The sequence below is a fragment of the Cygnus atratus genome, chromosome 4 (assembly GCF_013377495.2).
Source record: "Cygnus atratus isolate AKBS03 ecotype Queensland, Australia chromosome 4, CAtr_DNAZoo_HiC_assembly, whole genome shotgun sequence".
NCBI lineage: Eukaryota > Metazoa > Chordata > Aves > Anseriformes > Anatidae > Cygnus > Cygnus atratus.
In genome coordinates, this window is record NC_066365.1 from 43,614,088 (window position 1) to 43,641,880 (window position 27,793).

Genomic DNA, 27,793 nt, shown 5'->3' on the forward strand with positions numbered 1-27,793 from the left:
ATTTTCACCTGACTCATCAGACACTCACTGTGTGATTCAAATTGCCCATTTCAGAAAAAAAATATCCCTAGAACTACATAACTCTTTCTTGCGACAAAGTGCCACTTCTGAATTGCTCTGCTTTTAGACGTTAAGTGCAAAAACACGGTACCATGGTTGTGCTTCAAACATCCCGGGAAGATTAATTTTCAGTTTTTAGCCAATAGCTGATACAACTACAGTTTTCCTCTCTGCAAGGGTAACTGAAAGAACCCAAATGAAATAATCTAAAAATCCAACTTGTTATGTAAACCAAACTGTGTAGAGATACATCCACTCCATAATACCAAAAGGAGGGATTCAGCCTGAATGTATATCAAAGCCACAGAAGTTTCAAAAGATAGATATTTCAAAATAGAAAATATATTGCCCATACAAGTACACGAAAGCTGGATCTACCAATACAATCTCTTAGCTTAAACAGTAACAGTCATAAATTATCGCAATCGTAATTATCTCTACACTTGTGAGTACAGAAATGAAGAGCAAGGTAATAATTAGAAATTAATTACATCTTGTATAACTCTCATATAACACAGACAAGTATGAGAATGTTATGTAAGGAATCCCTACCCTTCTTTAGAAGTAAAAGACATTAAATAATTCACAGGATACAAGTCCCAATACCTTATACGGGCAGCACATGTTCAGAATAGGAGTTTATCCAAGGAAGCAAACTTTTCTCCAACTCGACTTGACAGATACTGCCTCTTTCGACTTGACAGCACTCCTCTTTCTAATGAGAACAGAACGGCACATCTGCTCTGCTGAATGTTACAGACATCAGACTGGATTAATCTATCCATACAGACAATATCATTAATTAGAAACACACAGCTGTAGTTAGAGGTTAGCCCACAAGTGAGTTTTGTTTGCTATTTAACTCATTTCTAGAAATGGGAAATAAGATCTACCTCGTTACTGTTTCACAGGCAGATTTCCACTGTTCCACACGCTCAAGTCATAACCACACCTAAATGCTTGCTCTATTACTTGATGAAGAAATGTAGATCGTACCTGGACTTCTTCCACTCACTGACTCATGGACTTGTTAAAAAACAAAACAAAACAACAACAAAAAAACATCCTACAAGTCCTACAAAAACATAAATTCACTTGAGGCATGTGAATTTAACAGCTGATTACTTTGGGGACCCGAGATAATTTCAGCATCTGTTTGAAGCACCAGCAGCACCAGGTCTAGAGCTCTGCGCCACGCCTCTGTCTTGGCTGTAACGTTATCGTAAACCCTAAAACCCTCTGCACTGCCTGTGAAGGGAACAGGACCACCTCGGAACATAGCACCCATTCGAAACTCTTTCAGTACATATGCTGAGGGAGAGCCACAGTCAGTTGCTTTTTTGAGGTGATGCTCAATTAAGGTCCGTGCTTCAAAAAGCGATGCTGCTTTTGCAGTGTTGCACATAACCGCTGAGAGGTACTGGCTCCAGCCACTTGCTAACGCCTGAAGCACAACTGATTTATACTCTGCTGAAGATGCTGCCAGCCAAGGGCCGTGAAATTCTTTCACAGGCTTTTTATTTGCTAGCTTTAAAGACTGCTCTGCCAGCGCCTGACTGTGACTAAGGCATAAGAGCTCAACTGCGCCCCCACCGAGGAAAACCTTCCCGTCACTGAGAGCGTGATGCAGTCGGTACACAAAAGTCCAGAACCGGTCTTCGACAAGCTGCATCTTTGCAGGCACGGCAGTAGTAAGCACGGCCGTGAGCAGGGCGATCCCTCGCACCTTTATCCTGACGGGCACCAGCTCACCCAGGTCCATCGCACGCCCGTCGCTGGCCGTCCACAGATCCAGCTGGGCGCCGCTCCCCGCGCAGGAGGCGCTCCGCTGGGTGAGGTATGTCACGGGCCGGGCTCCGCTGACCTCCCCGAAGGCACACAGCACCTTCTGAGCCACGGAACCGATCACCAGAATCTTGTTCGCCATGCACCTTTCCATTAGGTTCTCGCACACGTTCCCTTTGACCAAAACTAAGTTCACTTCAGAGCGTATTAGAATATCTAACATAGTATTTAGCCACAAGTCTCCTGGTCTGCCTTCCTGTAGGTCAGGACGCTCCAACACGGTCCTTACGTTACGTGGCTTAGTAAAACCTAGGTGACGATACTCTTCAGTTAGGTCACCATCCATCAGCAGAATCCGAAGGGGTTTGTCTCGAAAGTGTTTGATAACTGCGGCTTGTTCTGGTGATACTAAAGTGACAAAACCCGGGCAAACACAAGAATAGCTTTCAGGCAGACCAGGTAAACAGCATGTCACAATTTCTGCAATATTGAATTGGGAAGAGCCGCTACATTCTGCTCTCTTGTGTTGATACGCAACGATGCTTTTAAGCAATTTCGTGTTAGGCTCATTTCCATGGCTCAGAGCTCTTGCCAGGTGTCCTAAACCGTAACATTCACATGGATGTGCTGACTGTCCTGAGAGGCATACCCGAGAATCATCGAGCTGACTCGAAAAAGGGCTTGTCGCTAGAGCACTGAAGTATCTGCTATGGGTTAATCTTTTTTGTTTGCAGCTGGATGCAGTAACACCACTTCCAGAAATCACAGATGCATTGTTAGCATCTGCTGATCTGACAGGGGAAGCTATTGATCCAAAGCCAGCCAAAGGTGAAACCAGGCCCTTGTTAAAATTACTGTCAGCTTCTTGATGGGAACAAGAATTTCTTGGAACAAGTTCTTTTGATGGAGAAACTTCCTTCTGAAAGCACAGAAAAATCTGAGGATTTAGAAAACTGTCACATGCAATCTCGTAAGTTTTGCTGTTAGAAGTGTTTGGCCTAACACTGCTAGAACACAGCTCTTTATTTACATCATGTACTGATATTTGAAGACACTGGACTTTCTCACAGCAGGAGTTCAACCCCTCAGACATCACCGACACTATTGCTGAAACAGGAACGTTCTGCTGGAGGCATTCCAGGATGGCATTGCTCCATGCACCAACAAGAAACAACAGGGTGCTCATCCCAGTTTTAAACTCCTTGTTTTGCGCCTGAATGGTTTCGTTAAGAAGCTGTCCGGCAGCACTAGTTAAATCCAAACCTTCTATCAGTCTGACAGCAGAACAAATCAACATGCTTTGGTTGGTGCTTTCATCCACAATGAATTTACAGGATTTCATTGGCCCCAATAACGTTCTTCCAGCTGATGCCAAGGATGAGAGCTGCTGAAGTCCTATATGTCTTCTTGAATTCACATCCCTGAAAGCCATGGCCAGCGGGCAGCATCTGTGAACAGAACACAAACTTATTGTCCCAGCCTCACAGTACTCCAGAGGACACATCACAAAATAACTAAATTAACAGCTGAATACTGAACAGAGCTCTTCTGTGAGGCACTCTGTATAAAACAGTCCTTTATGCTGTGCATTTACTATGAGATACATAGTTGCTGAAATGATGCATTACTAAAATACCATGGATTTTTTTTTCTTCTGGCAGACAGTAAAATGCTGTTAATTCCAGTGGTTTCTTAAACATGAAGCAGTCCAGATCTTACAGAACTACCAGTTCTCTCGTGACTTGCTATCTGGAATTTCAGCTGTCTTCCTTAGGGCAAAAGTTCCCTAGGGCAGAATGGGCAACTGCATGCAAAACCAAACGCTCTGTACAGATGCATCTTGGTACCAACAGTGATACCACTGAATTTACCCTCAAAATCTGGACAAACATAAAACTTACTTTATTACAGCAAATTTATTTTATTCCAAATTCTATTTATTCATTTAACGTACATAAATACTCCATTTAATATGCATGAAAAGGAATGCCATCTCTTTATACCTCACAAAGCAAACTGCCAAGACTTCTAGGTTTTGGTGTACTACTTGGTTTTAACGTGCCAAAAATACATCTTCTCTCCCTTGAAATACTCTCCATACCACACTCCTTTGGCAGACCACATGGATTAAACTAAAGCTTCTTTTTTTTTTTTTTAAATGAAAAAAGTACACACACCAAGAATTAAAAAGTCATAGCTCTTACACCTTTTATGTTCAGATTCAAATATTTCATCTCCCTAAAGGCCTCTTTGTAGAACAGTTGTAAAATCAAAACCTCTTTTGCTACCCCACTTAGTGAAAGGCCATCCAAATACTAACTCAAATGAAGACAAAGCAGGAATTTAAAAAGTAGAGTAGGCAGTCAGAAATAACCACTGTGTGCTAACAGCCCCAAAGTTCTAGTCCAGCCTGAACTGACAAAAAAATTCCCTTTAGTTACTAGAAGTATCTTCAAGTACCAAAATAACCATTAATCAAAAAAAAATTTTTTTTTTTAAAGTTATCTGTAATCAGTACTTTTGACTTTGAAGCTGCACTGAAAATCTCCATCCAACGTGCTTAAGGTTTTTTCTGGAAATTTTTCTTGGCAGTCTCTTGTGACAACAGTCTCAGCATGCTATGTATCCATATCAGTACTTCCAGTAATACTGTTTTTTTAAAAGCCTGTTTTTTATTAATGGGAATCTTAGTTTAATACCACAGCTAGTTTGTTTTGAAACAGACAAACAAAAAAATCATCAGCCCACAGAATCTGATAATGAAACCTATTTCCCCTACCCCCCTAAAAACTCATTCCAGCTGATTTCTCTTAAGGATGTACTAAGACAGTGGTTTTTTGACATCACTGTTTCAGAATTCAAGAAGTTCTCAACTACTAATGATTGCTTCTTAGAGTGTGCTTGTTTTGACAGGAAGATTAGATAACCAATTTGTGGTTCTCTTCATAAAATTTGAGAAATAGATAATAGTAACTACGTGGACAAGCCAAATAATGCTGTCTTGCTATCCAGGCCCTGGACACCCAGCTCTGTGCAGAAGGCCATGCCGCTGCTTGGGTGGGAGACACGGAAGGACTGCTGGGAATGGCTTTCCATTTTCCAGCACAGACAACTTTGTGCTCTTCAGCCAGTTCCGAACAAGGGTTCGGCTCAGCAACACGTGCTGCTGTTGTACCAGTATGGCATCGTTATCTCGATGAACGTGGAGCCAGGGCTGGCTACGAGCCAGAGCAGCGTTTGTGCAGCTCCTTCTATCAAAGCCATGCGCTGCCACCAAATCTCAACGCAGCCAACTACAAGTCACTTACCCCAAATCTTCTGAAGTCGTAGTTGAAAAACGTGCCTCTCACTTTCACCTTATATTCATACTGTAAAACTGTCGCTTCGTTTGGGATGCCAGTCCATACTCCCGTAGGTATGTAAACCTGAACCAAGCGGACCAAGGGCTTGGCTGCAAAAACAGATGAGGGCACGGCACATGCTGATGGGACAGACTGTTTTTATTTCGCTGCTTGCGCAATCCGTGGCGTGCGTGTTCTCGGATCCTGTGATACTTCCCCACTTTGCCTTACGCACGTTACTTTGGCAAGCTCCTACTACAAGTTAACACGCGGTAGGAACCAACAGACCCCAAATTCAACTTTTCTCCCTCCCCGCCATCCCCTGACCTCTTACCTTTTTCCATCCCGTGTGAGGGTGCAACATAACGAGAGGGAGGAGGAGGCTTGGGGGTCAAAATGAAGGGATCAGCCAAGGGAGAGGGGCACCCGCCACCGCCATGAGCCGCCGCCGCCCCCCACCGTTGCTAGGTTACCGGCCCGGCCGCCATTTCCCTGCTACCCACCCCGCCTTCGCGCTGACCTCACGAGCCCTCGGAGCTTCCCATTGGCCCGGGCTAGGCAAGGGGGCGGCCCCCCGGCGCGCCCCGGCTCGCTCATTGGTGGTTGCTCGTGGCGGCGCTGAAGCGTCTTCCGCCCGGCGTTGGGAAGCGGCGGCGGCGGGCAGATGGTGAGCGCCGAGGGGCGGGCGGGGCCCGGCGGCCGCGGAGCGCTGAGGGGCGCGGGGCGGCCGCGTTATAACTGTGCGGCCGTTAAACGGGCGGGACGGGGCTGGAACCTGCCCTGACAGGCCAAAGCGACGGGCGGGAGGTGCGAGGGGCCTTAGTCACTGCCAGAGCGGTCACTTGCAGCCTGCCTGGCTGCTCTCTGACTGGCGATCTGTTTAAAACATGAAGGCCAGACGCTTCTTCCCTCCTAACAAAGTCTCGAGCTTGGTTTCTTTCCAGAATCATCCAGGAAAACGCACAAGACACCCAGCTGCAATCTACCAGTTGCCGTAAAGAACATCTCTCACTTTCCGTACAGCTTCACTATGGCTATTTACACATTAGCTGTGTTTTGAATTTTCTCGAAGGGGTGATCTCTCATTCTCCTCTTTCTGAAGGCATCCAACTACAGGAAACCTGGCTTAAGCACAACCCAGCGGAAGAAAAGCAGCTTGAAACCTGAACTTACAGAAGAGCAAAAGCAGGAGATAAGAGAAGCTTTCGACTTGTTTGATACTGATGGATCTGGAAGCATCGACATAAAAGAACTCAAGGTTTTCTCACTGTTTTTCCTTGGATGGAAGTATCATTGGTCACAAAATCATAGCTGCTTTTTCTGTGTGCCCAGCTCTGACTTGCTCTATTTTAAAATGGCTTTAGTGTATAAACAACAGTAATGGCTTGCTCTCATGGCTGAATTTGGGGTGTATTTCACAGTTATCACAGTACAGAGCAGGCAGGTTTCTCTAATACATGGACAGTTGGCCAGGTAGCTTGTAATATCTGAGCATGTGAAATTTTTTGTGAGTTGGCGCTTTCCACTAGAAAAGTGTTCAGCAAGAAAATTTCTGCCCTGCCCTGTATTTCCACTAGATCATATAGGAACAATGAATGTTCACAGGTCAAATCTTCCTCAAGTTATCTGGCGAACCAGGATTGGGAAATTACTAATAGTTTTATCAGTACTGAAGTCATTGTTACAGAGCTTGGTTTTAAACAACATTAATATTAAGCACTACCTGTTCTTACAGTGGTATTTTGTTTGTGTTGTGTAAGCCTCAGAGAGTCTCTTTCCTTGACTAGCACAACAGTCACCCTTTGATTTGCTGAGGCTGAGAAATTTATGGAGTATCGTCAGTTGCCTCCCCACGTAGCCAAAGGTGCCAGGAACTATACATTTGGATTTCTTCTACCCGTGTACTGGATTGCCTAAGTTAACCACATGTAATCAAAACTAATAGGCATTCTGCCCTAAATTTCAGATGAAGTGAAATCACATCCCTGATCTCTCCCTTGGTGTCCCATTTTGAGAAACCAGCCCTTTTAGGAACTAAGCTGAAAATCAATGTGTAGTTCAGAGATGTAGTTGGAACTTTTACATAATTGTGACAAAAAGTTTCCCTTAGTTTCAGAAATAGATCCATGTTCCCCATAAATCCAAAGACAAAATAAATCTCGAGTCTTACAAACATCAAACCTACACTACTAGTAATTGGAAAGATGAAACAAGCAAGCGAGAGCTGTCAGAAGGTCTTCCTTGCAGTGAGCTGTCATTACAGTTTTGGATGAGGAAATTAAATGAGCTTTAATGCAGCTGCTGCCACTAGAATTTTGGTGGCCTCCTAACAGAATTGCTTTTTGGCACAGGTTGCGATGCGTGCCTTAGGCTTTGAGCCAAAGAAAGAAGAAATTAAGAAAATGATAGCAGATATTGACAAAGAAGGAAGCGGCACCATTGACTTCGAAGACTTTTTGGCTATGATGACACAAAAAATGGTAGGAATTGTTAAAAAAAGATCTTGGATTAAGAAATACCATAAAGGGACATATCAATAGCAGGTGTTTAATTCATACACATTGTACTTTCATTTTAGAGCGAAAAGGATTCAAAGGAAGAAATCTTGAAAGCTTTCAGATTATTTGATGATGACGGCACAGGAAAGATTTCATTCAAAAACTTGAAAAGAGTTGCCAAGGAGCTGGGAGAAAACTTAACAGATGAAGAACTTCAGGTAAATTCTGACTTGCCAGAGGTTTCCTAGTAGGAATGGACCAATCCTTGTGGGAAATTCATGCCTATACAAAAAGAGCTGAGAGGTTAGAAATGTGCGGAATAATCAAATACATAGTCATGGTTTTGTACGAAGTACTTCTGATTTGTTTTGTAATGAAAAGGTCTTGTGTTTAGAGTCAAGCCCCGTGCCTGACCAGGTGTACAATATGTTTTGTAGGAAATGATCGACGAAGCTGATCGAGATGGAGATGGAGAAGTGAGCGAGCAAGAATTTTTGAGAATCATGAAGAAAACTAGCTTATATTAGTATCTGTTGCCTTGCTTTACGGCCGCTGTGAAAGATAACCAGGAAAAGACTTAAAAAATGTGTTTGTCTCCCCTACATATTATATGCCAAGTCTGAAACGGCAGAATTTTGGCTCATTCTTCTTTTTCAGCAAAGTTAATCCGGGAAGGGGGTCTTCAGTACCCAAAAGAACTGTTCAAGTGAGGTACTGCAGAAATGAAGAGGAAGGATGAACTGAACCTGCAAGGTAAGGTCCCGTTAGCCCTGGCCCCCAGATGAGGATGTCAGTGATGCCATCTTGGATAAAGAATGCTGCGTCCTAACCATTTAACTGAAAAAAGTGAACGACATCTTGCCTGAGACATGAAGGTTACCACTGCTGCTGGAAAACACCAAGTCTGACTTTCCTAAGCCTACATAATAAAGAGATTAGCGTATAGCACCTTAAAGAATGAACGTACGAGCACAGTATTTTTATTCCTTTTAAGGCTTTTAGGTTATCTTGTGCTATTTCTGTCCTTTTGTTGATTTCCATAAGACTCTGAAAGCAGTTGCATATTTATTTCTGTATGAAACACTTCTATTCTCGTGGTGATTTGGTTTTGGACCTCAAGGGAAGCAAACGTAGGCAACCAGTTTTAGTTCTTCATTCGGAGCAGCGTGCCATCAGAAGGTGTTCTTTTGTCTAACTATTCCAACATCTGATCTGAAACCTGGTTTAATTGAGTCTCGCCTGCTTGGAGTATCAAAGTTTACTGTATAACCAGTCAACATCTTGTGCCATTGCTCTTACTCCCAAGATCTTGCAGCTTTGTTATGATGCCAAGATTTTAAGTACCTGAGGAAGGCTCAGTTCTAGGGCATGCTATGGTAAATTATTTCCCTGGCTATTTACAGTCAAGTTGCAGGGAGGAGTGGCATCTGAAGTGAAAAAACAGCTCACCTTAGACAGCTGTGAAACAGTGAAGAAATTTAGAGCCACGCAATCCAAATTCTTTTCAGACGTCACTATTTTTAATTAATTTCTAAGGAGTATTTTCATTTTCTTGAGTATCTTCTGTATATGCTCTCACTCCAGGACTTAGCATCCATGCTACGACGACATGGCAGTGACGCACAACATGACATCTAACTATGCCCTCCTGCAAGGAGGGCTTATCCTTGGGTCCTGATTAGACAATCAATCAGCTTCAAAACTGCAAGGAAATCCTATAACCCTAAGCCACCTCTCTCCCTCTAATAACCTCTTTGAAGGAGAGTTTGTTACTGCTTACAACAGCAGCCAGGTAGCGAAATGTCAGGAAAGGTTCCATGGGAAGAGGAGGGAAAAGACAAAGTTTCACCAGTAGGGGTTACGATCCCATCCCTCTTTCCTCCAAACAGCTCCAGATGCTTCACAGCCACTAGCAAGGTTTGTCTCTAGAGAACTCTGTAGAAGAAAGGAAGAGACAGCTCCTGGACTAGCTCCCTATTACAGCTGCTTCTGTAAGGGCCCAGCAGGGGGAGAATTAGTTTCAGCAGTGGAACGGAGAAGCGTTCATTTACATTTCTTCCTGGCATACAGATGCGGAGCTGGCACATTCTCTCCAAGTCCCCCGAGTTTCGTGCTCTGAACTACACTCTCTGAATAAACCCTCTCTAACCTATACAGAAGTACGCTTAAACCTGTGGGGGAACAGGGATTGCATAGATCTCTGGTTTTTTAGGGCCCTATCTGTGAAGTCCCCTAATTAACATGTTCGGTGGCAGTAGATGTAACTGTACGCTTTTTTTTAAGTGTCTGTTAACTTTGTATAGTGTGAAATAAAACTGTTTTGCAAGTTAATGATGTTGTATGCTCACAATGAAAACTAAGTTTTTCAAAAATAACTTTGAAGCGTTAAGCAGTTTACCAAATACGTTTTTGCTTTATCTTCTCTTTCTAAGAGATAAATTCCTAGGTGCAACAGTCTATCACATAATTCTTCTCCCTCTTCCACTACGCTGATTAAAAGTTTCTAGTACTAACCACTTATAATCAGAAAGGGAAATGTCAAGTTCTAGCTGATTATGGGGAATCCCAGCGCCTATTAGAGTGACTGTACTTCTTTCAGTGCTGCCACAGGAAGAGATTGATGACTGTTGTTTACCTACCTATGATGCATGTCACGGCTCTCTTCCTGTTCTAATCCTGTTACTTTTCTTTTGAAAGTAGGAAAAAGACACGCAGTCATACCTACTGAGGAGGAAATTTTATTTCTGGCTTGCACATTAATCTCTTGAGTCTGGAATGTTGGATGGTGCCTCAATTAGTGCAGAGCTTGCAAGCGGTAACGTAACAGAACAAGCGTCTCATGCTGCTTTAGTCTGTGTTATGGCGAGGGATTGCTTGTCCCCCCTTCAGCCACAGACACGCAGTAGGAAGACTAACAGCAACACCGACAGCAGCCCACAGCTGTGCTGTGGTTCTCTGCAAATGATTTTTAGTGTCACTGTGAATCCTTCCCACACCTTCAAAAGTGTATTTGTTTACATCTCTGTACATGGTGGGGGAAAAAGGAGCCTTGCTGAGCCAAGGGCTGAGCTCAGAGTTAGGCTTTTGTGGGGAACTGAATTGCCCAGTCAAGTAATTCACCCTTTTACTGGGCTGGAGACACTCGGCTCGATGAGTTGGGAACGTACCCAAGCAGATGTTTTTCCTGGCTCTGTGATAGCGACTGCTCAAGTAACTTACCCTAAATCAAGCAGCGTCACTAGATGAGATGGATTACTTGCACCCCTCTCCTACTCTTCCCATTCACTCTATAGGAAAAAATATGCCTAACACAAAAGCTGGGGCACTTTTAGGAGACTTGGATTGAATTCCTTTGCACTAAAGCACTGAAAAGGAGGCAAAGCAGTGATCTGGGTTTCCTTGCATGAAGGGACCCGTCCCTCAAGACACCTGAAGCCAAGAGAAGCCATCAGTGTGGGTGCAGAGAGCGGCACGTGATGCAGCGGGGACGGCTCCAAGCCTGACCAGAGGCAGGCGGCCGCGAGCCCTGTTCTTTGCCCCCCTTTACCCCTTGGTGGTGACAGGGAGGCTCGGTTCTTACCTGCACGTGTAAGGTCCCCTCGGATGGACGGCTGCAGCACGTATTTCCAGCTGGGACTCTCCCTCCTGCCACGTCGGTGAGGCTGGGTTTTCAGTTTGAGCGCTCATGCTGGTCGGATGCTGCACAAAAAGGAAAGTGTAACCACAGTCTGTATCGGCGAGCATCTAAATATCAAAGCATTTAGGGATGATAGCTGCTGGGGAGATAACGTTGCAAATCACTTCCAATGAAAAATGTCTTTAAACAAAAATGCACTGCGTTTTTAAGAAAATACTAAGTAGTTCAAAAGAAAATAATTTACTTACAAATAACATTACAAAATATGGCGATTTTAAATTAATCTTTACTGCCACCTCCCCTGTGCAATTTGAAATTCTTCATTATCTCTCTGTCCCACAGTACAGAGAAAGAAACCTTCAGTTAGCTTTGGAAAACAAAACAAAACCAAAACACAAGGTGACAGTCTAATTTGCAAGGATGTTTTAATTAATCTGAGCTGGCAACTTCAGACACTGGACTGTTGTGCTTTCTCACATTCTTGAAGTCAGTGCAAGGAAGGAACTGCTTCCTGGTGCACCTATGCCAAACGTGTATAAAACAGCATGCCAGCCAGGCACAGGTGCCTGCAAAAGCTCGAGGAGCAACCTTTCATTGCTGGAGGTGCCCACGGAGTTAACTGGAAACGGGTGCTATCGCTCACATCGTTAGGTACGCATTTGGGTTTGGAGGAATAAACACAGGGCCGATTTCTAACGAAAAACCGATCGCTTCTTTTTAGGTAAGCCTAATCTTGGTGTTAAAAATAGGGTGGGGGAAAGTAAGAAAAGAAAACGCTGGTGTACTTTCACATGCCAAGAGCCCTATGAACAGTTACAGCAGGAGCCTAAATATCTCTGCATCGATGAGACACTTGATGTCAAAACATTTGCCCTTTACAGTTTTGCAGAACAACTCTCATGTCCTGCAGACTGCCCAGTGCGGTCACACCACGTATCTGAAGCGTTAAGAACCCGTTCCCTGGGAACCTCCTTACTGAGCTGATACACATCGAACGCTGACGCAGTACCTTTGCTTTTCAGCACCTCTGGGCATGGTGAGCAGAGTTCGAGAAAGACTCAGGCAATGGAAAGTGTTCTGGGCCAGAATTCACCATCACCACACGCAGCGTGGAAACGCTGGCAGAACAGATTTTTCTGACATGGGTTAATCTTTCTGTGAACCTAACTCACATTACTATAAGACTTAAATTCATTCCATTCGCTGCTTGGTGCTTTTTGCAGTCGTTACAAGCCTACTGGCCCAATGTAGGCTTTGGGTGGTGCCTTTGGGTGGTGCATGTTTTTGCAGACGTCCATTCTTCCAAAATAGCAACGTCAAAGCCAAATCAGGGGTGTTGAGACCGCGTCCCAGTATCATTGCTATCGGCCCTCCTGCTCACTCAGAACTTATTCTCCCTGCTACAATTTGTATGAAAATTATTTTTGTTTCCCTACCCAGGTAAAAAATGAGAAAGAATAATGCTCCTAAGATGCTTCAACACACAAGTTTTATTTCAAAATTTGTGACGTGCTAACAGCAACCAGCCACAGCTCCCTGATGCAATTTACAGCACTCGGGCAGAGAGAGGAAATAATCAGAGTTATTGCGCAGCCATCCTTCAGCACACGTGAGCCACACACAGGGCTCGTGCATCCTTCCTGCAGCAGGGACCAAACAGCCTGCTCGGCCTACGGCCTGGGGTGATCCTTGACATTTGAGGAAGGCATTCCTATGAGAACAATTCTGGAAAAAAACTCCTTTTTGCCATCCATATACAACTATCAATAGCATACCCGTGAGTGATCAGTGGAAAATGACACAAACACAGTGTGCTCAGAGCTTGGGCACGCCCCTGTCCGAATCACCCCAGCAAACGGGGCCACGAGCCCCCTTCGCTTCAGCACAAAGGCACCAGGAAGGTCTCTGCTGAGTGGGCATACAAGTCTCATTTCATTTCTGACTTTCTGGGCATTGCGCACGCTGCTCACCTCCAGGATGTGCTCCTACATTTTTACTTTAAGGAAAGACGCACACATTTTTCATCTCTCCCCAAGGAAGTGTAAAGAACAGAGATCTGAGAGCGTGACACAGTCTCGCTAGAGGGCATCCAGTTACTAACATCTAAGATGAGTGATGCTGATTTCCCTCCTCTGTGGGTTTTAATGACGATCAAAAGTAGGCTAACAAACACCATCCAGCTGGGGCTTGAAATATGTGGTTGGATACTTTTTTTTTTTTTTTAAAAAAAGAGAACAACAGTTTTCACATAAGTACAGTACAAAATACTGTAATTATTAGCTGGTTGTTCAGAGCTAAACCCCCAAACCACACTTTCTGAAACTCCCACTCTGTATCAATAGTTACAGACATGCTCTTAGGGGAGCAGGGAACTGAACTTGCCTTTCACACAGTCCCCCCGAGTGCTCTGCCCACTACTCTCTGTAAGCTCATTTTCTCTTTTGGGGAATACTGCTCTCAAATGGAACCGCTTCAAGCAGAGAGACAGAGACAGATCCATTGTGGGATGCTTGTGGCCTCCTCCTGGGATGTAGGAAAGTTGGAATGACAGTTTTGCTTCGAGACAAGAGGAACAAGGATTTGAGAATTAGACTCTTGCCCCAAGGTGAGTGTGTCGACCTTTAAGAGAATGTCTATACTGGGATGAATGTATCTTATCTCAATGGCCTTTTGGGGGTGGAGAGCGACCCAAGAAATAAGTCTTCAAGAAACTGCCTGGCCACAGCTCATAAGCAAGGCAGATGGACACCTGCCTTAAAGGCTGCTCAGAATATCTCGGGCATAAGAGCTCGTACTTATCTACTGCTGCAAAAAGATGGGGGCCCCATCAGGAAAAGACACGGAGTTAGGGTTGGTGCAAGACAGAGAGCCTGAGAAGTCTGACTATCCAAAACCTGATTTATATGTGCCCGATTCCTTAAGCAGCACGGGCAGACAGAGGGCCTTAAGCCACGTCTCCCTGCTGAGTCAGGAGCCCAGCAGAGCTGGCTAATAGGAAACGTGCTCCCATGCAGTCAGCAGAAGATGCACGAGCGGTTCAGACTTGATCACAAATAGTAGGGACTGGGGCACCTACCTTTCAAAACCTCTGCCCTTCTTCGACCTCTGCTCTTTGATAATTTTAGGGGGTCCACTGGCATAGAGTTGGAGACCTAAAACTGTAGCTGTCAACTTCTTTGGAGGTCTGGTTGCCACCAACACAAACTTGAAATTGCTTCAGCCACTTTTTGCTGGTCTGAATGAGATTTGATGCTGTGAATAAGAACAAAGCAAAATTGTCCAACCTGAGTTGCAAGCGTGAAAGATGCTTGGCACAACCAGAGGCACAACCATAACCTTCACATGCATTTACTCCCCCAGTGTTTGATGCTTGTGCTTGGACGTGCATGCTGTATGCACGTATGCAAATCTCACCATCTTGCCACTACTCGAGTTCCACATACTTTTGATATGCAAAAAGTACAAATGCAAGCATACATTTACAAGTATCCTTAGGAAAGAGGGCGGATTTGCTGTAATATTTTAGTCCCATATAGGATAGGGTCTGTGCACTGTGGAGTTATTACGGAGCAGAAATCTAGCCCCTACTTTCCTGGAGTGAAAACCCGGAGGGTTAAGTCCACGGACAAAGTTGAGGCAAGGGTAGGATGGATATTGCCACTCCAGTGCTATAGCTAAGGACCCCAAGGCAGAACTGTGCTGCCAGGCATCGCAGACAGACTCACCAAGCTTTTGAATAGCTAGCTTTGGTAGCTGTGGCAAACAAGTCCCTACAGCACAGGCAAAGGCAACATCTGCCCTGTAGCATGAGCACATCAGCATGTGGGGCTCCCAGATGGGAAAAGAACTCGCCACGTGAGCCAGCTGCAGGTACCTGGCATGGGAAGTCCCAGTACTGGCTTCAGGGGCTGCAGCAAGCTGGCACAGTCTCAGCAAGCTAGCTCTTCTTCTCAAGGCCGCTGTATTCCCTTTGGAAGTTTGATCGGTTCTGGCTGGTGACAGAAATCTCACTACAAAAAGTACAATCCTCCCCTGCTTCCCTCAACATTAAATACATTTTAAAATAGGTTTCCGTAGGAGACGCATAAAATGGCTAACCTAGCCACCTTGTCAAATTATTTTAGAGCACTCTGCCTAAAAATATAGCTTAGCTCAAATAAAACTAGAAAAATTTACAAATCCACGCTATTGTATGAAGTTCACACTACTGTATGAAGTTCTTTCCTATTACGGTTTCTTCTTCACCTGCCTCTACTCAATTTCCTCCACAAAGAGAAAACAGATGTATGCTTTCTTGTAAGTTCTTTCAGACTTACAAATGAGAACCATGAAAGATCTAAACATCAAGGAAAAAACAATTGCAAACATTGCAAGTTTGATTTATAAACACAAGAAGGTATTTCACTAGGAACAAGCCACATTTACACAGACTTTTTAAATGTCATATCAGATCATCTCAATTTCAGATTCTCAAAATCTGTGTTCCCCATTTTATAAAAAAGAAAGCTGATGGGTCCAGGTGTTTTCTCTTTAGATAGCTTATGCCATGATCAGACAAAGGTGAAATCGACAGAAGTGTTGTTTCCACACATCTTTTGAATGCTTTGTGTCAATCAGTTCATACCATTTAGTCAGCTATGCAAGGTCAAAGATGATGGCTGCTGAGTAGCTCATTTTGGAAAGGGAGGTGCATAAATTTACCAAACGTTTTCTTTCTTTGCCCTCCCCCCAAAGTTAATAAAATAAATGAAGCCCAGGTAGAGATGAAGTCCAAAAGAGTGGGCCACGAAGAACTACTCTTTCCATCTTAAAAAGCTATCCATCAAAACCAACATCTGGTTTTTTTTTTTTCAGTTCATTGTTTCAGATTTCTGACGACTTTTTCTGCAAGTTCAAGTAGGCAGGATTGGTAGTCCCACGTTAAAATCCACAACTTTTTGCAGTGTTTCTCCCTGTGACTGATTTCCAAAACTGTCAATTACTCAGTTCTTGATGGCTAATTAGTTACACAGGCAAACAGAAACCAGCTTTGTATACAACACTGCCAAATGAACACAGCAAACAAAGATTTTTCAGTAATGTTTTCAGTGCTGGTAGTCCAAGGTGTTACCGGTAGACCTAAAGGTGCATTTTGCACAAACAAACCAAGATTTTTTTTTTCCAAGATGAAAAGGAAAATTGAAATATGCCAGTGGATGCACAGTCTGTCTACAGCAGACGTATGCTTTTGTAAGTAACATTTTCTGAAATCGGTGCAATTATTTTCTGTGAGCAGAAAAGTACTTGGAGTTGAGAACAGAATTTGGTCAACGTATCCCTTACCTGGCAACTTCTCAGCTTTCTCCTTCATATCAGGGACCAACAAAGTATTTAACAAAACGGCCGACAGTCCTAAGTATTATTTCTGTTCATGCTGCAAAACAAATAAATATTCATTGTTGAATCCTGGTAAAGTAGGTCACTACACGGGGGGAGTAAACGCTTGGGATCCTTGTGCAGAAAGCAATTTCACTATTGCTTACATTATTAAAAATAGTAATGTTACAAATCCAAGAGAAAAGACGAGTCGAAAACGCTTACGTATCAAAATTACAGGAGCTTTTCCCAGAAATATAGCAACTTTGAGAAGTGTGGTGGGAAGACGCAAGTATTCTCGTTCTTCCTAGTATCAAAACAAGATGTAATACACGTATTAAACAGGATATTATTTATTACGTGGGGATTTTTGCGTGAATATTCAGAATTCTCCTGACTATCAAGTGCCATGCAGCACTATGACTCACTAAGTCAAGATCTAGGATGGTTCAATCCTGACCACCTCCTGCTAAGGGCTGAGCATCATCTATTCCCATTGCCTTCAACAGGACCGAGCGGTGCGTAGCACTTCTGCAAAATTGGGCCCTAGACAATGAAGGCTTTAGGTATGGGCTTCCTATTTCCTGCAGTGGATTTGTGTAGGTGGCCTTGTTACCAGAAATCCATACTCCTACACAGCAATTTCTGACTGTGTTTCTGCAGAAATGACTATGATGAAAGGAATGAAATATTTTTTAAATAAAAATCATTTGTTTGTTTCTCCAAACCGATTAGAGTGTATCTTGTTGGCGAGATGAATTTATTCACCTCCTGGGTGGCAAAATTAAGAGCAGGATGGAAAACAAGAGGATTAAGAATTTCAGAGGCACTGAGGCGCGGGCTGTTGGCGCATGAGGAGGCGAGAGCCTGTCTGTACTGTCCCATCTCCATCGCCAGCGGCTGAGTCACTGGCCCAGCCTGCAGAGCTCCTCGCTGCTGCATTTCGCAGCCAAGAAAATCCCACATCCTCCCAGTGGGTGTAGGAAACGCAGCTACAGCCTTTGGATGCGTCGGCACCAAAAACAAAGGGGAGATTGTGGTGTGGGCCATGTCCGCGGGCGTAGGGCCAGTGCCTCAGGACCTCGTTTCCAGCAGCCCAGGTCTTGGGGGCACGAGAAGCCATCTGTGGGAGCTGGGGCAGGTCCCCATGCAGGGATCTGCCGTGCTCCCTGGGAAGTGGCCTCTCCTGTCCCACCCCAACCTCCTCCTCTGCTCTTTCGTGAGGGGCACAGTACATCCAGCCCTTGCCTGTCTCCCCCATGCTTTCACCTTCGGGTGCAAGGTCTTACCTAGGTCAAGCCTTGCCATGCTGCTGTGGAGGTCACCAGAAATGCTCCTCTCATCTCCCACCCATCTCAGCTCGCTCTCAGCCACTCCCCGTGAGCAGAAGATGGAAGAGGTGGGTGCAGTCAGCCAGGGTGACCCGATCCCAACTGAACACTGCCAACACTGCTTTAGACAGTGGCTCCACACACATACTGCTGGGAGAGCAAACGAGGATGGTGCTCACAGATCGGTGTTATTTCCTTCTCCAAGTTCCTCACGGCACTTCCCAAGCTCACATTAAGAGTGTTGCTGCTCTGCGCAGACCGCAAGCATCCTGGGTCAGGCAGCCAGAGCCTGGCTCTCCGGTCTAAGTATTGCTCTTTGGAAAGAAAACACATGAGCAGACTGACATGGGTTTGCCTGGCTGTCTGGGCAATTGCTGCAGACAAGAGCTCCTTTGAGAAGCTGCTCCTGTAACGCTGACAAGAAGAGACCTGTCATCCCCAAACGTGTGCTCGTGCCCACAGGTGGCAGCAGAGCTGGCAGCAGCAGGGATTACCTTAGGAACACAATTAAACAAGCCCCCATTAGCCCTCTGCAGCACGAGCCGTCCCACACAGTCTCCAATGGCTTAAGAGCTCGGCAGGGGCTTCTCCTTTTCCTCCGGCACAAAGCTGCTGCCCCTGCACCTCCAGCACTGTCTTCCTGCTCTGTTTGACCGCTTGTACTTTTCCTAGGAAGGTCAGGAAGGGAGTACCATGCAGTAAACAAAGGAGAGAAAACCTTTTCTGGCATCCATACCCTGTCACATTTCTTCCATGCTCACATTGCACAAAACAGGAAAGCACAGGCACAGGAAAACAGCTACATCTCAAGGGGAAAAATAAACCATCCTTTCCCAGCTCCATCTCGGCAAGCATTCTTGGACTAGACCAAGTGCCCAGACCGCGGGCAGACAAGAGAGCCTGCCTTTGTAATCCATGCCAACAAAGGAGGAGCACTTTACCACAACTGGGTCACCACGTGGATGGTTCAGCACTGGATTACAACACCAACTTCTTCTTCCGAGGGGGCATCACACGGCCAGCTGTGCCATCAGCCTGGCTGGGGAGGACGCAGCCACCTAGGGAAGAGCTGGTCACACCATGGGCTCATCACACTCACTGTGAAGTAAAACGTTTAATACCCAACGTTTAATACCGATGACAGCAGGTTTATTTTACAGGTACTTCATAGCTACCGCCTAGGATATTTCTGAATGCCTGCGGCTGTGTTCTTGGGGTGAATTGGTTTTCACAAGTTGGAGTTGGAAAGACTGTACACAAGTAAATAGGATGTGAGCTGCTGCCTCATTGTCCTTAAGTTCAGAAGTTTACAGTTGTCCTGGTTTCAGGTAGGACAGAGTTAATTTTCCTCCTAGTAGCTGGCAGGGTGCTATGTTTTGGATTAGGATGAGAAGAGCGCTGATAACATGCTGATGTTTTAATTGTTGTAGAGCAATGCTTACACCAAGCCAAGGACTTTTCAGCTTCTCGCTCTGTCCTGCTAGCGAGCAGGCTGGGGGTGCAGCAGGAGCTGGGAGGGGACAGACCCAGGACAGCTGACCCAAACTGGCCAAAGGGGTATTCCATACCTTATGGCGTCATGCTGAACAATATATAGGGGTGGCTAGCCGGGGTGGGGGGGCGGCTGCTCAGGGATAGGCTGGGCATCGGTCAACGGGTGGTGAGCAATTGCATTGTGCATCACTTATTTCGTACACATTATTACTATTAATACTATTATTATTATTATTGTTATTATTTTTCCTGTCTTAATAAACTGTCTTTATCTCAACTCACAGGCTTCACTTTCCCGTTTCTCTCCCCCATCCCGGAGAGGGAGGGGGGAGGGTGAGTGAACGGCTGTGTGGTGTTTGGCTGCCAGCCGGGCTAAACCACAACAACAGTGTTTTTTTCGAATGACCCCTGAAAACGTAAAGGTGGCAGATGAGTTCCCTGTAAACTAGAAAATAATCTGTTTTTAAAGACCGAAACACTGATTGAAACTGAATCTATACATTTAATGGAAAATGGAGGCTAGGACAGTATTTTTTGTGGCATAGTTGCCATCCTGAAACTTTCATAGTTCAAAAGGTGGCATAAGTCTTTGACAAAAATGAAATCGTTTGACACTTATTTCAGCAGTTTCCATTAAGAAATTGTCTCGTTCAAGGCACCATCTGTTTAAAAACATTACATCAACTTCTGTAGATTTTGCTTGATAACGCTCACCAAGTTCCTAGCAACTACCACCATTTATTATTTGCATATGAGATTTTAGGGACTATCCAAGCAGAACAGAATAGCCCCGTGCCCTAGAAAGCCTTCAGCCTCAGTGGAAGACAACTGATCACGAACAGTACAGCAGAGAACACATAGGGCAGTGTTGGCCAGAAATCCAAGGAATATGAACATCCTTCTGATATTCTTTTCTTAAGAAAGAGTTTTCCAATGCCTCTGGGAAATCTCTGAAATTGGGATGCTTTGGAAATACCAAAAAATGTGTACTCTAAACATGTAACAGGAAAGCCATAGAGCCTCGAAGCACAGATCAGCAAGAGGCAGAAGGGAACATACTGAGATTGAGTGGGAGATGCTAGGGAGGCTGTGAGTGCATCACAGCCAGCCTTGGATGAACAGACATTTTACTTGCATTCACTGCAATAGAGCAGTGAGATATCACAGAAATTATTTAAGCAGAGTGGTAGGCTTGGAAAATTGTCTTTGCAGCAGCACACAATGACTGAATGAAAGCCAAGAAGAATCCTGCAATAGCAGATACACGAGAAGAAAGGTTTCGTTCTGTGAATAAAATCTTCACATTACTGAATAAACACATCCAGATTTAAGCATTCTCTGGATTCAGTGGTGTTCCTGTCAAAGATGATGCCCAAGTCGAAAGTCTGAGTGAGAAGCAAGATGCTGAGGCTTTTGTACTCGAACAGCAAGTACCGTCAACTCTCAGGTGTCTGTAGGTGCCTGATCCATACGCCATGCTGCAAACGCAGAGGCACTGCAGAAGTCCCTGAGCAGAGCCAGCACACGGAGGCATGGGTGAAGCAAATGAAGCTGTACAGCTCTCTAGGCCTAGAGAGGTCCAAACTCAGTTTTCGTGCTGTTGGGTAGGGCTGCTCTTAAATCACCAACTTGCGGCTTAGTCGGTGTGATGCCAAGCCACTTGGGTGCTTTTGCCCGGAGCTGCTCAGAATTTTGGGTTCCAACAGCACTATGGAAAGCAAGCAAAGGCTTTACAACGACGTGGAGTCAGCATGGGTCTGGTGGCATATCTGCAACGACAAGCCTTGGTGGGCACCAGAGCAATGCCTGTGGAGACACACAAGTGACTGCTGTGGAGCCGACACGCCGGGCAGGCTGAAGCTGAGCCACGTGTGACCATCTTGCTCCACCTCCTGCAGATGGCCACACTGCACCCTCCGATACTCTGTCTGCTGTGCGGTTCTGTCACAAAACGGGCCTCCCAGCCCCTTCTTTGCTTGGGCTGCAGCTCAGAGAGTCTAGTGGTAAGTGCTGAGACACGTGAGCTATGCTGAGCTTGGGCTCACCAGATCCTGTCTTAATCACCCTGGGGCTAGAAGCACCCAACGTGACACTGACCTAGTAAGCATCTGGGATGGCTATGGTGTCAGGGACTGAACGTGCCCTCTTACCGTCTCGTGCTGGGTCACGTCCTCCACCGTGCTTCCTGTACCTCCCTGGGTCTAGTGCTGGGGAGCTGTCAGCAACCACAGCACTATGACTAACGCGACACCGCGGCACGCTCGTGAGAACGGTCAGGTCCTCTCCGAAGCCAGACAGCCTGGCAGGTGGGACAGGATGGGCACAGCTCTCCCGCTGCCTCAGGAAGCCTGTGCAGCAGCCAGCGGGGAGCTGGGAAGAGGTGTGGGCAGCAGCAGCAGCAGCAATACACATGTAATATGATGGAGCACCTTGAGAAAACTTACAGCAAACTGGAGAGAAGTATTGCATTGGGGTTGCTGTGCCTTTTGCAAGGCTGTCCTCCTGGCCACATCCCACCCCGGAGGCCAGCAGCTCCCTGCCCGGCCGCATCCTTCAAGCTCAGTGAGCCGGGCTCTTTCTCCAGCTCATTCTGCACCGCCGCCTCCTCCCACACTGTGAGCTGCTTCGCTGCACCTCACCTCTGCCCTACACGGATTTGCACCAATTTCAAGAACCAGGTTGTTCCTGCAAAATAATACAATCTTTCAAAATAGCACTGGAGGCTTTTTCACCCATGTCCTTTACGGTGGCGAGCTGACCAGATATAGCTACTACTGAACTGACGTGATGGGGTCCCCTCAGGGTGCTGCAACCTGCTGCTCGGTTTAACTGGGTTTCGATTTGACCAACACAACCCATACGCGTGTGCTGCAGGGCAAAACCCACTGCTGGCGGCTGCCTGCGGGACGAGCTGCAGCTGATTTGGAGCACAACCCCAAATTCAGAGCCCTTCCTTCATAGGTGATGAAGGAAAGGGTTCGGCAGTTACACAGGCAATGAGTAACTACATAAGCACTCAGTAAGAATCCCTGCCTAGAAAAGCATAAAGGAACCTCACCCCACACCCAGCTTTGGACGAGGGATGGGTGAACTGAAGCACCTTCACATAGCGAGATGGGCAGCGAGCAGAGGCAGGCACCAGGTGCTTTTAGCAGGAGCAGATACGCTTGTTCTTCAGAGTCCACACTCTTACAACTCCATATATACCTCAAGATGCACTTCCACTTGTTTGCCCCCAAAAGGGGGTCATGGCGCTGGGTAGGAATATTTACAAAGCATCCACAGGATTTGGAAGCATAAGTTCTGCTGACCCTCACTATGACTTCTGATGGTAAATATCTGCAACACTTCTGAAATTTTCCTTTAAAGGTTAAAAAATGAATTCTAAAAGAGATTTAGATTAATTTTTTCAGTTGGCTGAGAACGACACAACAGAAAATCACTTTAAGTTAGAAACAAGAGCCATTGACCAGACAGTGATGGACGCATGGTATATGGTATATATACCACACATATAGATAAGATACCTAAACCTCACCAGGAAAACTAGGGCACAGGGGAGTGCTGAAGAAAAAAAAAAAAGGGAACCACGATGGTCACTTGAGCAAGTGACCCCAAACCCCTTTATCACCTTAAAACTGAAAGGCGTGAAGGTATAAGCCACCTTCAAACAGGCGATGTACTCTGCATAGTTAGGTGATTGGCATCTCCCCCCTCCTCTGCTTTGCATTAACACCATCATCTCCTGCAGCAAGGACACACCAGTCCCAGGGGAGCTCCCAGCCTTCTCTCAGGGCAAGGACCAGGACTGAAGTCCCTGCTGTAGCTTCTCCCCAAATGATTTTACATTATTTCCCTGTTTCTCCCACTCCGCTCACACAACTTATGAAACTGTGAAAGACTCGCTGGCTGTATGGGAGCTGAGGGCTCCCCAGCAGAAATCTGAGGGAGGAAAACTTTTCCTGCTAGCAAGGCAAGACATTGCCCTCTCTCACTCTACGAGCCAGGTGAAAGCAGGGCTCAGCTCATTTAGAATGCCTCCAGGCTCAGAGCAGAAAATGGATCTCAATTGCAAAATTACTACTTGCTAATACATCATCTACCCATCTTAGCCCAGGGTTCTGCATGCGAATCATTCACAAACCAATACTGGCTTCTGCAAATGATATTCATCACCAGTTTTTCCCCATGAGAGACCACGTGCCCAGGAATGGATCATGAACAGTTCCCTTCAGTCGGGAAGCCTGCGTGGTTGCAGTGGCTGGCACTGGATGGCTATGCCACACACTGTCATTTCTTACTCTTTATCTGAGCGACAAGCTTTCTAGTTGGCAGACTGAAACACCAAGTGAGAGGTAACAAATATCATATCCTCCACATCTTCTCAGAGATCTCGTAACATGTTAAAATTCAAAAATGCACAAGCAAGAACACAGGGAAATAGTACAGTTTTCTGAAACTAACAGCAGCGGTATAATTTCAGGGACTGGCTTTGGAACTGGCAAGCTGAGGGTTTTGTTCAGCACTCTTCAACTCATTATTTCTTGAGCATCTTCAGCGACACACATTTTCTGCTTTATTCTTTTGTATGTGTATTTTCTGCTTTACCCATTTACACGTGCTTTCTTTCAAAGTAGTATTAAAGATTGAGCACAAGACTACACGAGCTCCTCTCATCCACTGGCTCTGGCCAGCATTACACATTTACGCAGTACATTTAATTCAGTTGTCAAGCTTTCCATTTGACCTTTTAAACACTGGCAGGCAGCCTCGGTCTTTTTGCAGCCCCACATCTGTCATTAGCGACTCAGCAGCTCACTGGATACCCTGTGAAGTCTGCAGGCATGCAGGAGAGCACGGTTTTCAGTGATTATTTTCCATCAATGCTTTTTACTTCCTTTTTAACTCAAGTAAGTCTCTTATTAATGAGTAAAAGATGGAAGTCCCTGATAATTTCGTCAGCAGACCAGACAACGTATGTTAATTATATATATGAAAATCGTGCTGCTAAAATGAGGCATACCACGCCACCTTATGACTGTATGTCTTTAAAAAAAAAAGGGGGGGGGGGGGGGGGAGTTGTTCTCAGTGTTTTTTTAAAGACCATTTGCTGATATTTAGTGGCTAATAAAGTAACGATTTGCAGACCTGTTTATGAATGCCTGATATACTTGTATCATGGCATAGCAATTGTGGCCAAATGCAATTTCCGTGGCATAACTGAGAATAGCATGAGGAGAAACAGGATCATGGACACGCTCAGCAGCTTGTGCCACTTGCACGATTCAGCCATGGGTTGCTACTTATTTTGCGTGGCTGTAGAAGTGCACGTGAGAAATTATTTTTGGCAAAGATTGATCTACTATAACAAAAGGATTTTAAGTGGTTAAGAAGTGTTTTTACACGGAAGTGTAAAACCTTGGGAAATGGTTTCGAGTACCTCCTTTTCATCCCTATCTCTTAAAACCAAAATTCGCTCAGGTACGAAGACAAGAGGAAATGGAGGAAAACAGAGGTTAGTAGTGAGATGCTAAGGGTGAAAAATACTAGTTTTAGATGAGACCGTGGAGGCATATACCATTTATATATAATACTACCTACGGCTCTGCTGCAGTTTAATTTAGTCCTTCCACATCAGGCAGCTTGAAAAGGAAATTCCAGATACAGAGCAGAGCAGTTTCAACATGACCAGAAGCTGCCTGGCTCTCTGGAAACACAAGAAATTGCCAGGAAAGAGCAGTATGTTTGCAAAGCCAAGCTTTTATAGTTAAGAGCAGCAATAACTATTTTTGCTTAGTTAAGCCCCTTGTTGAGTATCATTACTAGTTTTTAATCACACAATTTTAACAGATTTTTCTATACAATTCTTGCTACTGATAGAAAAAATTACTCACTCGATTTAACTTCTCATTCTTTGCATTATTTTGTGTACTATGTAAATACAGCATAAGCTTCTGTATATAAAAGAAATAATGTTATGAGGTGAGCTCATCCAAATCTCCTTCTGACTCCTTACAAACATAAACCCACTTACTTGCGAACAGCTGAAAAGCAGCATAGTATTGTTTCCATCTTTCTCTCACAACACGAAGCCCAGAGAAAAAACAAAAGCAACACAATCAAGAAAATCAGCAAGATTCTCATGCTGAGAGCCAAATCTTTCCAAGCCTGCATGTTTTTGTACCAATTCCTAGCACAAGGCCCCACTTTCTGAAACCTGTATCACTCACCTCTTAATCCAAGTCCCAGGTAGCCTAAGCTAGGCATCCAGAAAATGCACAATTTCTGGCTCTGCATTGCAAAATTCTTGGTCTTCGCAGCTTTCTGAACATTACAAACTGCCTATGAGGGGAAGCAAAAGGGCTACAAATGCCTTAATAGAGGAGGTCAGTGGAGGATAAGGAAATCAGGGTAGAATTAATTGCTGGGATGAGGGGCAGGTGGGAGGGGAGTGAGAGGACACAGCCTGACTTCAGCATTCACAATCTAGGGAGAAGCTGAAAGCCCCTCACTATCAAACAGATATTGTCCCCTATCCACAGGCCAAAAAGTTCTGTCTTGTGCACATACACAAACAAGAAGTGATGGTTACATAGATGACAAAAAATCCCCTCCCCACTCTTTTGAGGGAGTCTGACTCATGATTTTCAAATTTTTGGGGACTTTTAAAGACTTTTCTCACAGTACAAGCCATAGCCACAGCCTTGAAAAAGGAAAGGTGGGTGGGAAGGGCATAAACACACCAGCATCATGAAGAAAGGATCTGTAACGCTGTCAGGGCATTTCTTAACTTTGTACAAAGGATTCTGAACTCTGAACAAGCTTTTTCGGGGACTTCTTTTGAGACAAGGTAGAATTGCTTCACTGATTAGGTTTCCAACATTTAAAACAAACGGGAAGCCTGCACTCCCTGTTCAGAAATCACGCGGACGCCTGCTCTTTGTGACCAGGGTAGCTGGGATACAGACAGCCCCAGCACTGGCCTCTGTCCCTTGAGCTTAATCTCTTTCCTGAGAGCATGAAGGTTTTCAGCCTCTGGGTGGACCTGCCTCAGGAGGGATGGATGAACTGGCTCTGCTTTGCCATGCCTCTACCCCTGTAGCACAGACACCTCCTGTCCTCTTTTATTTATGTCTTTCTTCTGCCACTACCTATTTTTTTGCCTTATTTTTCTCCTCTTCTGCTCCCACCACTATGGAGCCCTGCCAACTCCTTCTCCTGTCCAGCCCCCTCTTGCCTTACCCAAAACATCTGCCTTCCAGCCTTCTTCTCTGGATCTCTCTTCCTCTGACACAACTGTTTTTTCTGCTAAGGAAATTACAGAACAGGTTATTAAGGGGATATTAGGAGAAACTCAGTTCTGAAGCCACAGCCAACTCCTCCTGATGAAGAAGATACGGTTGGCCATGCTACCTTCAGCCACAGCAGCCTTGGTGGAAGGTGCTTCGGGCAATTTCCTTGTCAACCTCTAGAAAGACCCTACCAGCAAGATGCTTGGGGTTTGTCACCTGGCTGTGTTTGAGGAAGGGATTTTCATGATGCTAGCATGGATGACACCCTCCCTCTCCCTCAGGCAAAACATGGCAGTCATGTTCCAGAGCTGTTCGAGGCTCTCCACGAAAGAGCTGTGACGATTAAATATACATGTATATTCTTGTACTCGGAAATGGGTCAATTATTGTAAGTGAAGTTTAATAACAGCCATAATCACTGAGCTACCTGACATGACAACTTCTGCCTCTGTGAGCCACAAGCAGCAAGTGCTGGGTAGAAGTAACAGTGGGCATTTCAACCTGCACTGGCTGCGATCCAGCCTCCAAAGCAATGCAAACAAAAAAATCCACTCCCTTTCTTCTCCCTAAAAGCAAAATCATTACTTTTTTTTTTGTTTAGAATAAATCTCTCCAAAGCAGGCACTGAGCTATTGGGAAAAACATTCCCCAAGGACAATTCCAGGTTCTCCCAGCAGGTCTTTGACTACTATCTTCTCTTGAGATGAGATGAGATGAGATGAGATGAGATGAGATGAGATGAGATGAGATGAGATGAGATGAGTTCTCTGCTACACATCTTCTCTTTCATGCAAATTTTAGGAATTTTGAAGCCCGCATCTGCACATCTAAATTAAAAGGAATCAAGTACACTATTTAAGCAGTAAAATATCTGGTCTGTAGCTGGAGACTTCTTCGTTCAGATCTTGTTGTACCAATATTCCTTATTTTCGTTTTCTATTGTCTTCTTCACTGCCACATCATCTCAGTGTCGTATCATGCATTCCTTTTAGCAATCTTT

The 27,793-nt window shown here is 45.0% G+C and overlaps 2 protein-coding genes across 4 annotated transcripts in view; one reads left to right on the forward strand and one right to left on the reverse strand.

The window, feature by feature from the left end:
- Nucleotides 1-379: 379 nt before the first annotated feature.
- Nucleotides 380-27,793, reverse strand: part of BBS12 (Bardet-Biedl syndrome 12) — a 46,141-nt gene continuing 18,727 nt past the window's right edge. The window contains exons 8-11 of one of the 3 annotated variants that reach the window (XM_050710620.1): nucleotides 16,644-16,734; nucleotides 14,398-14,573; nucleotides 11,265-11,383; nucleotides 380-3,293 (exon numbers count right to left, since the gene is read on the reverse strand). In XM_050710620.1, coding sequence (XP_050566577.1) covers nucleotides 1,136-3,293; nucleotides 11,265-11,371 — 2,265 coding nt within the window. In that variant the 5' untranslated portion in view covers nucleotides 11,372-11,383; nucleotides 14,398-14,573; nucleotides 16,644-16,734 and the 3' untranslated portion in view covers nucleotides 380-1,135. Of the gene's footprint in view, nucleotides 3,294-5,153; nucleotides 5,444-5,520; nucleotides 5,725-11,264; nucleotides 11,384-14,397; nucleotides 14,574-16,643; nucleotides 16,735-27,793 lie in introns of those variants that run through there. The other 2 variants (XM_035553207.2, XM_035553218.2) reach the window with 2 other exon arrangements.
- LOC118251260 (uncharacterized) lies at nucleotides 5,763-10,015 on the forward strand. Its single transcript, XM_035553230.2, has 5 exons — nucleotides 5,763-5,853; nucleotides 6,289-6,444; nucleotides 7,538-7,666; nucleotides 7,765-7,902; nucleotides 8,122-10,015. Exons 1-5 carry the CDS (start codon nucleotides 5,851-5,853, stop codon nucleotides 8,209-8,211), a joined length of 516 nt encoding a protein of 171 aa, XP_035409123.1. The 5' UTR covers nucleotides 5,763-5,850; the 3' UTR covers nucleotides 8,212-10,015.

What these genes read in the sequence shown, in the direction of transcription:
- LOC118251260 (XM_035553230.2), top strand. An exon ending in TCGACATAAAAGAACTCAAG is followed by an intron (nt 6,445 to 7,537) that starts GTTTTCTCACTG and finishes TTTTTGGCACAG; the next exon opens with GTTGCGATGCGTGCCTTAGG. An exon ending in TAACAGATGAAGAACTTCAG is followed by an intron (nt 7,903 to 8,121) that starts GTAAATTCTGAC and finishes TATGTTTTGTAG; the next exon opens with GAAATGATCGACGAAGCTGA.